The sequence below is a fragment of the Daktulosphaira vitifoliae genome, unplaced genomic scaffold (genome assembly GCF_025091365.1).
Source record: "Daktulosphaira vitifoliae isolate Bord-2020 unplaced genomic scaffold, ASM2509136v1 Scaffold_2, whole genome shotgun sequence".
Classification (NCBI taxonomy): domain Eukaryota; kingdom Metazoa; phylum Arthropoda; class Insecta; order Hemiptera; family Phylloxeridae; genus Daktulosphaira; species Daktulosphaira vitifoliae.
Genome location: NW_026099573.1, coordinates 15,933,900 through 15,943,377, shown reverse-complemented (window position 1 = coordinate 15,943,377; position 9,478 = coordinate 15,933,900). Strand labels below are relative to the sequence as shown.

The window sequence follows — 9,478 nt, the reverse complement described above, 5'->3', positions numbered from 1 at the left end:
ATATTTAAACAATAGCATCGTCCACTATTTGTTAAAATTATGATAGTTATCAACATATAATTAAATTTATACCAATGAAAATGAAGGATGATTAATTATATCATGAATCGCTTATTTAATCGAAAATATATTTTTTCTTTTAGTTATATACTTTTCTAATTTTATTATTCGTGAAATTTATTTATGTTCATCCCTTATAGCTTACAAGAAAGTATCGACTTTGTTACTTCTAAATGGTAACATATATAATTAACTAGCTTAATATAATTAAAATTATCAATCATTGGCGCCTGCAGGAAATTTATCAGGGGGGGCCAAAAAAAATTAAATACCAAAAAGTAACATTAAATAAAGTGTTTATTAACTGAAAATTGCAAAATATATATATTCATGAGTCATTACTAAATAAAAATTGAAGTCTTCGCGGATGTGTCTGTTGCAAATTTTGTTATTAACTGTTAAATGAATTGATTTTTGCTTGCCTTAACTTTTTCACGATGTACACTTAACATACATAAACCATTTAATCGGTCTTCACTTCGAAGCCAAGTTTTTACTCTTCGTAATGTCCTAAAAGTACGTTCTGCAGTGCAGCTTGTAGCTGGTAAAGATAGGAAAATTTCTAATGCAATTGTAATACCGGGTAAAAATATTTCACTATGTTTTAGTAAATCTATAATGTCCATGCTTTGAAAATCTTTTTTTTGTCAATAAACATACCAACTTTCACCTTCAACTAACAAATTTTCAATTTTATAAAAACTATGAATGTTTGTTAAAATTTCAACGTACTTTTCTTTTTTCATTTTTTTAAATAATGCTGGATGAAGGTGTTGTAATGAAAAAGCAACACTATTACCTTTTTCAAATCTTTCCTTGATAGATTGTATTATTGATTTGAGATATGGTACAAAAACCGATACTCTATAATAGTCTTCGGGAGTTTCACTTGGATAGTTATTTCTATGTAACTGTTTTCCGGTAATTCTGGGACAAGTAATAGTAAGATCTAAATAATTTGCTATACATTTAGCGTTAATAAATAATAAATTAAAGCTTTCAATTGCATTTATTCTATCACTTTCAAACATTTCCAATAATGTCTCCACATGTTCCCGAACTTTATAAAGTTCTATTGATTCACCTTGTAAAATATTAGTAACAGGTTCCAAGATAGCGCTGTATTTTGCAATTATAGTCATTGTTATTATAAATAAAAAATTTGAGGCTGAGGAATATAAATAAAAATCACGTTGTCTTGTATTAGCATTTGTCATATCATTTATGGATAAAGATTGGAGACTTAGAATTATTGTAATAAAATTTTCAGAAAATACTCTAATACTTTTATACTTTGAAGACCAACGTGTTTCACAAAATAGTGGTATGTTAGGTATTAATTTTCTTCGAAGTGTACTTTCACGATAAAATTTAATAATTTCTTTTATTGTGCCTGTAGTATTACGAATAACTATAATTTTGTTTAAGTCATTAATAACTAAATTTAATCGATGACTAGCACAATGAAAAAATAAAGCTTTGGTATATCGGTCTCTAATTAGTTTAGCAACACCACTTTCTTTTCCAGCCATTGTAGCACAGCCATCATAACCTTGTTCACAAAGTTTAGTTAAATCAAGACCACAATTCACCATAAATGATAATATTTGAGTAGCAACCAATTCTGTACCTAATTTACATAAGGGTAAGAAGTCTAGAAATTCTTCTCGTATTTTAAAAGGATTTGACCGTTTGTCTAAAAATCTACAATTGTCAATTGCTCAACACCAGAAATATCTGCTGTTTCGTCGGCAATGATAGAAAACGCATTTGCGGCATTGGCTTCACACACTATATTTTCTTTTAATATTTTCCTACACAATGTTATTAGTTCATTTTGTGTTCTATGAGATGAATATTTAGCATTTCCTGCACAGCTTAAAAAATGATTTTTTAACATCTCATCGCCTGAATCAACACGAAAATGTAGAAGATCATGAAAATTACCTGAATTTGTTTTTTCCCTCGCAAAGCAATGTCATGAGTTCCACAAAACACAATGGTTAATACTATGGATTTTAATTTTTTTCTGTTAGTTTCTATTTTTTTTTGTAGTCTAACATTTACTTGTTCAATCACACTAATTTTTTTATCATTCATAATATCCATAAAATCTTTAGCTTTAGACATTGATTCAGAATGCCACTTTGAAGATATATGTATTTTAGAAAAGTTATGAAAATCCTTGAACTTAGTAAACGGTTTTATTATAAATTTACTTTGTACACCTCTGTGAATAGATGGCTTAAACAGCACACATACTCTACAAAAAGCTCCTTTCGCATCCTCAACTGCTGAATAAGTTAACCATGAACTGTTTTCGTGCAACCAATTGTGCCTAAATGCACGAGTATTGCCTGGTTTCAAATCACTTTTAAAGTGATAATTAGTATTGGGTACCCAAGGATGACACAAAAGTTCGAATTTCAAAGAATTGTCAATATTTTCTTGATTTAAATATTTTTCAATATCTTTTTCATCCGTTATCCCATCACTAATAACATTACTTTTTGTATTTATAACAACCGAAGTACTTTCAACTTCACACGATTCTGTATTATTTATTTCAATTACTGAAGTTGAGGATTGATTATCAGAATCACAGAACTTAGGTTTTTTGAAAAAATTTATGATGTCCATAATAGTATAATATTAGACAGTCGACTATATAAATATAAAACTAACTATAAAAATACTTATAAATGTATAGTATAGAACGTACTATATTTAGGCAGCTTTGTTTGTGTGTTTCATTGAAGGAAGCGTGCTGACAAATAAAACTAGAATAGTCGATCGTCATTCGTCGTACGATTATGGAATTTCCGTACAAATTGATAAAAACCTTTCAAATATACTAGACAATAGCCGATAGCCATCGGTCAACAATAATGTAACGGCATATGACGATGAAACCCATTAAGTCAATAAAAATAAATACATCTAGAAACCCGGTTAGATTTTTTTGTTTTATAAATAAAATTTTAAGATTATACAAATTTAAATCAGATTGGTTATAATTTTTAAAAATGTATTTCCAAATATTTTAAATACTGGTCAAGAAGTTGTTATTTACCCTTCATTTTCTTACTCGGGTCGTTATCTAATAAATAAGCTAGTCAATTATGTATTTTACTATTTGCAAAATAAAGTTGACACCCTTATAATGTATAAGGGATGAATAAAACAAATATTTTATGATTTATATATTAAAAAAATTATGTAACAAAAAAAAAAATTGTCAACATTATTTTTATTTTTTGATTAATTAAATGGTCCATGCTAAAATAATTACTTTATGTGGATATATTGTTTTATAATATTATTTATGATAATCTTACAATTAAGTTAGATACTATTTATATAAATTTTAATTTTATTTTTATATTTTAGATTAATCAAGGACATAATGCAGCTATTTTAGAAAAAAACTCAATAAACATATGTATTATTTTCTTGGTAAAAAAATCCATAAAATCAAATTATCATTTATATATATTATTACACACTTTATTGTTAAAAGTAGAATGTTTTCTAATAAAAAAAAATATCATAATAAAATAACTAATGCCAATTATAAATAAAATTATATATATTTATTATAATTGTACAAGAAAAGTGTTTAACTTCTTACTCTGTAGTATTATATAATTACTCTCAACTATTTTATTACTATTACTCATTATTAAGTGAACACATTATAGCACCATACATTTCAACATTAGTATTTTAAAAGCTTCATTCAATTTTTTATGATGTTAACCTAAATAATTATCACACTAAGCAGTAGTAAAATTTTGAGCTTAATAACTTTTTAAATAAAGTTGAGCTTTCAATATATATAATTTATTGTTTATAAATCACCCTTATGTTATCATTTTCATTCTTCCACGTTTAATGTTATTTTCCTCTAAATCTGGTTTTAAAATTGGTTCATACGTATTTTTATATTTTTCAACAATTTTTTTAATGCTACTTTTCACACTTATTTTCTCTGCATTTCTTTTTAACACAAATATTTGTGGTTTAGTTTTAATCTTTACAGGTGGAAATTGATTATAATTAAAGTTAATATTGGAAAATCCTAACACAGTTGTAATTACTGTGTGAGTATGACGATATGGTAACATTTCTCCATTATCTCTACTGCTTGCATCAACAATTAAGTGAGTGAAAGACATAAGTTCCTCACATCCTGCTTTAAGATTTTCTGTTTTTTTATAACTAGATGAAAAAAAAAATTAATTTTATTAAAATTATTTTATTTTACTTAAGTAGCTTACATCCAATTATTACTGAGTTGAGTAAAACGTGTAACACCCGTTTGTGCAGCAAGATTTCCAACATGAATTGAATAATTGGCATTTACATTATTTTCAAATTTATGTAATATTGTTATTGCTGTACCACCTGGATAATTTTTCATTGCTGCGCTACTTAATAATATGGTAAAAACTATATTTCCAATTATATGACCAGCACAAAATGCCAATGCAATTAAATTGATTAATCCTTTAGGATTCAATCTTGATTGCCATCTACAAAATATCCATGATAATGTTTAATACACAAAATGATTGAATAGAAAACTGATTTAACTCACATCCTGTGACAAAATGCTGCAGTGGAAACATTTAATACTGGAAAAATATAAATTATGAAACGTAACTCTTTATGTGGTAGTATAGAATACAATATAACAAAAATCAATGCTGGTATAATAAGTCTTGTAATTCGTATATCATAAATCATGCCGAAAGGTACCAAAAATAAAGAACATCCTAAACCACGTGGTATTGCTGAATAAAAATACCATAAAAATGGTGAAGTCTATAGAAATATCAAGTCAGGAATTTTATTATTTTTTTGCAAATAATACTATTAATTAGGAATAATTATAAGTATAATAAAAAATTTGTTTTAGTTAAACAGGATGATTTGTTTATCATATAAACCACTTGATTATTCTTAAAATAAATACAAAAAAAAATGTACACTCCTATAATTTATAAGGGACGAATCTAAAAAGTAATTATTAGCTGATAAATAATAAAATATATGTAACAAAAAGAAGTCAACATTTTTTAATATTATATTTTATTTATTTTGTGAGTAATTTTGTGCACTGTATATTATACCAATAAATAATTATATACTCATTTAGTTTTTATGAGCATACTATTAGCAAAAGTATATATCAAAATTAGAAGTTTATCATATTCTATTATCATTCAAGTAGTAATTTTTAAATTTAGTATTAATTAATATATGGATCAGACTATTCATAGTAATAAATTTATAAATAATTTATTAATAATTACAGTTAATTAGTCAAAATATTTAAAAGGATACACCCCACTGGCTGCTTTTATTCAGTATTGTATTGAACCATAATACTTCACCTTCTGGCCATAATAAACGACCCCAAAATATAGAATCAACAGCTGCATTTAGTATAAGAATAGTTAGTAAACATAGACATCCAAGTTTCAATAATCTATAGATAATATATAATCAATAGTCAGAAATAAACTATAATAATCTCAAATTATTATAAAATAAATACAAATTTAAAAATACCTTAATACTCCTAGACGGCTATATAATAATTCTATTAATACAATAACTCCTAGATAAATAACTAGCTCTGATCGAAAAACCAAAACAGCAACGCCAGAACTCCATATGAGAATAGTATGATTTCCTCTAATCCAAGAACTTAATGCTACCATAACTATAGTTCTAACAAAAACCATCATACAATAATTATTTTTAATAATATGATTTATTAAGCTAAACATTTAGCCATAAAATCAAAATCACATAAATTCTAAACTTAATCAGTTTAATGCATAAATACAGATTAGAAATAATAAATAATAAATATTAAAAAATATTAAATATTTTAGAATTAATAATCCTTTGTTTCAGTAAAAAAATTAATATTATATGGTTAAATTATTGACATAGGTGTGATTAAAGAAACTACACTCCCTCAACAATTTTTTTTGACAATTCTATACAGAGTGAACAGTATATTATGAACCACTCAATTACTCATAAAATAAATACAATATTGAAAAAAAAAATTTTTGGTTACATGTATTTTTTGATTAATCAGCTATTAATTACTTTTTAGAATCATTTCTTATAATTTATAGTGGTCTCAACTTAATTTTTTTCAAATGGCAACATACATAATTAATTAGTTTATTTAATGGAAAATTATGGGCCAATTGTATCTTTTGGCCTAATATTCTAGAAGTTATTTTTATTTTTATATCGAGGTAGGAGGATGAGAGGTTATAAATCAGTTCTTAATTAATTTCGGGCTGATTTATAATGTGGTTATGTGAATTATATAGACAGCGTGAGCCACCCTGAAGTAATGCTTAATGGCAGTTCCAGGGTGGTCCACAACAATGTGGCGGTAAAAAAAAAAAGAAGGATGAGTTCAACAGAGAAATGACTATTTACTTAAATAGAATGTTAATAACTTACAAAATACTGATTCAAAAATTGTTATTGACCAGTCATTTTCTTAATTAGATCATTTTCTATTAATTAAACCAATTAATTATGTATGTTTCCATTTGAAAAAATAATTGTGCACCTCTTTAAGTAATAGGGAATTATTTTAAAAAGAAATTAATAGCTGATAAATCAAACATTTTTTTTCAATATTGTATTTACTTTGTGGGTAATTGAGTGCTTTATGATAAACTGATTACCGTGTACATTTTTATATAAAAGAAAATTAATAGATTATTACTAGAGATTATTTTCTAGTTGCTCTTTATTATTGATAGTTAAATGAACCACTAATTTAAGAAGCAATGTAAGTTATAAAATTTTGAAAATCGAGTTTTTAGTAATAGTTTAAAAATGGTTTTTTTACTGTTTGCTAAAAGTTTAATACTTGGACATCATTTCTTTAATAAATGGTTCAAATATTTTCATGATTTACTGACCTAAAGGAAATGCCAACATATTTGGAAGAGGTCTGCTTGAATAGAACATCAAATGATATTGAGATGCAGTTATAACAATAAACCATCGAGCTACCCCTTTACCAAACACTTTTTTAATTGATTTTTGAAAATACTTGATACTCGTGATAACTATTGCTCCAAGAACTGCACGGACTGTGAATTTTTAAAAAATTTAAATGAAAATATTTAGTAGCATAACAAATTTTTATTTTATCAATTAATTATAACTTCTGGATACTAAAATTACCATAAACAAATTAACTTAAGTTAATAAAGAACAATCATTGGTCCCAATAAAAATAAAAGTTAAACAACACAAAAATAAAATAAATTAGTTTATTATTCATAATTGATTTCCATTATAATTTTAGAACCAACATTGGTTGCCAAAAGTGAAATTGAGGTGGCTCAGAAGTAATTAAAATGTGATTCAATTAAAATTAATTTTAAAACATAATTGAAAATCAAAAATTTGTTAGTATAGATGTTTATTGATGATATAATTATTATTCTTTTTTTTATTGATAGTTATTATTAATCACTATAAAATTATAATTTATTTTTTTTGTAATTTATTACTATTTTTAACTTCAATGTGAAGCTGAGAAGGTAATGTGTTTTTTTGTTGTATCTGTTGCCACTTTTTCTCAGCTCTCATTGTGCAATTTATTTCAATGGTATGTCAAAAGAACACAATTTTAATCTTGTTGAACTTACAATTACCAAATATTGGAAAGAAACCCTTTAATTTTTAATTTATTTTTTGGATCCTTTTAAGTTGATTTTATGAAAATTCATAATTTTAAATTGTTCAACTTTAAAACACTTGTAAGTTTAGAATTTATATCATTAAATAGAAAATTTTTTATACTATATCTTATAGTATTCTATAATACATTGATATTGAAAAATATACCGTGCCTAGTTTCACTTATGATTTCGCCCGTTGTTGTGTCGTTGAATTTCTTTGTAATCTATACAATTTTTATATGTTAATACTCGCTTTTAGCTAATTATTAATAATATCAAAACTTAGCGGTGATAGAAAAAATCTAAATGCAGATTTGAAATCAGCATGAAAAATGGGTTTATAAAAGTATATTTTTGACCCTGATAAAAATTCCTTGTAGACCATTTATTCATTATTAACCACAAATTATCTTCTGAAAAGTTTTGTATCAAGCCCTTCAATATTTATACACGTTTGCCATAAAAGTAACAGTTAATTAATAATTTCTCTGCAAAAATTATAGAACTAAATTGTTAATTATCAATTTCATACTATATTTAATTGCTATAATAGATAATTAATTATATATTATAGAATCATAGAACAACTAATTATGAATAATGAATGAAATAGAAGTTAATTTTGCTTTTGGAATAATATACCAATTTCTTAAACTATTCAAGAATAAATTAACACATACCCAAAATCTGACTGTAAAATTTGTTGAATTCATAAAACTTAAGAATTATGAAAACTGGATATGCTAAAGCTGATATCACTAAAGGTCCTATAAATGTTCGAGGTACAACACCGGGAAACTCTAAATGATCATACTGAAAATTTAAAAAAAAATATTTAAATTTTTTTTATTCTTTTAATTCTTTTTAATAAAAAAGAACATTTAATTTATTTTCTAAGATAGGGTCAAACTTATCACATCCCTTATAGTGGTTTTTGTCAGAGCAATTACACAGCTTTACAATCTTTTAATAAGATTTTATTAATAAAAAAATTATGAGTATTCATGGCTTTAAACAATTAAATTCCAACAAAACGTGTTGGAAATAAATTGTTTAAAAATTTAGTTTTATTGAAATGAAGCTGCCTTGTAAATGCATTGACATTTGAAATAAAAAATGTAGTTTTATTAAATTGATATACTTGTGATAGATTCCCTTTCAAATATAAAATATCATGCATTGCTTGTATGTTAAAACTCTCTTCAACTTTGGTAAATGGACATAAAGTGAGATGCACAGCAGAGACCACATATAAAATGTTTTCCATGATATGAAATAATGAAGAAAATTGATTTGATTATATAATTGTTCACATCAGTGCATCATTGACGATTATAGTTCAAGGTGAATCAAACTTAATTCTGAAAAATAACACAAATGGCTATAAATTCAAAAAATCCAACATAAACTTATAAAAAGTTGTTTTTATAAATTACTGAACAAATTATACATGAAACTATTAAAATTTTTTTTTTAACAAATGTCAAGATAGTTAAGACTATTTCATGATAAATAAAGATTAAACGAATTACCAGTAATTATTGTTCTCGCATTTTTTTAAATAAAATTAATAAATAAATGTACTAGATGAGCAAATTTAACAGTTAACAGCCGGTTAAAATTTGATTGCGCATATCGTATTGCGTATTATGGATAACGATTTTACCCTTAATTTCTAA

The 9,478-nt window shown here is 25.0% G+C and overlaps 1 protein-coding gene across 2 annotated transcripts; it reads right to left on the bottom strand.

Moving 5' to 3' along the window:
- Window positions 1–3,652: 3,652 nt before the first annotated feature.
- Window positions 3,653–9,445, bottom strand: LOC126899734 (probable Dol-P-Man:Man(7)GlcNAc(2)-PP-Dol alpha-1,6-mannosyltransferase). 2 transcript variants are annotated; one of them, XM_050674874.1, is made up of 9 exons: window positions 9,332–9,445; window positions 8,941–9,160; window positions 8,480–8,612; window positions 7,029–7,202; window positions 5,638–5,791; window positions 5,410–5,554; window positions 4,661–4,887; window positions 4,341–4,595; window positions 3,653–4,281 (listed from the first exon to the last, which is right to left on the bottom strand). In XM_050674874.1, exons 2-9 carry the CDS (start codon window positions 9,064–9,066, stop codon window positions 3,924–3,926), a joined length of 1,572 nt encoding a protein of 523 aa, XP_050530831.1. In that variant the 5' UTR covers window positions 9,067–9,160; window positions 9,332–9,445; the 3' UTR covers window positions 3,653–3,923. The 2 variants fall into 2 exon arrangements, with proteins under 2 accessions (XP_050530831.1, XP_050530832.1); XM_050674875.1 differs by having other exon boundaries at window positions 4,073–4,281; window positions 4,354–4,595; window positions 9,332–9,441.
- Window positions 9,446–9,478: the final 33 nt, after the last annotated feature.

Coding starts and splice junctions, on each gene's coding strand:
- LOC126899734 (XM_050674874.1), bottom strand. CDS start 9,066: ATGGAAAACATTTTATATGTGGTCTCTGCTGTGCATCTCACTTTATGT. Junction 7,203..8,479: donor ATTTTACAGTCAGATTTTGG/GTATGTGTTAAT, acceptor AAAAATTCACAG/TCCGTGCAGTTCTTGGAGCA. Junction 4,888..5,409: donor ATAAAAGCAGCCAGTGGGGT/GTATCCTTTTAA, acceptor ATATTTCTATAG/ACTTCACCATTTTTATGGTA.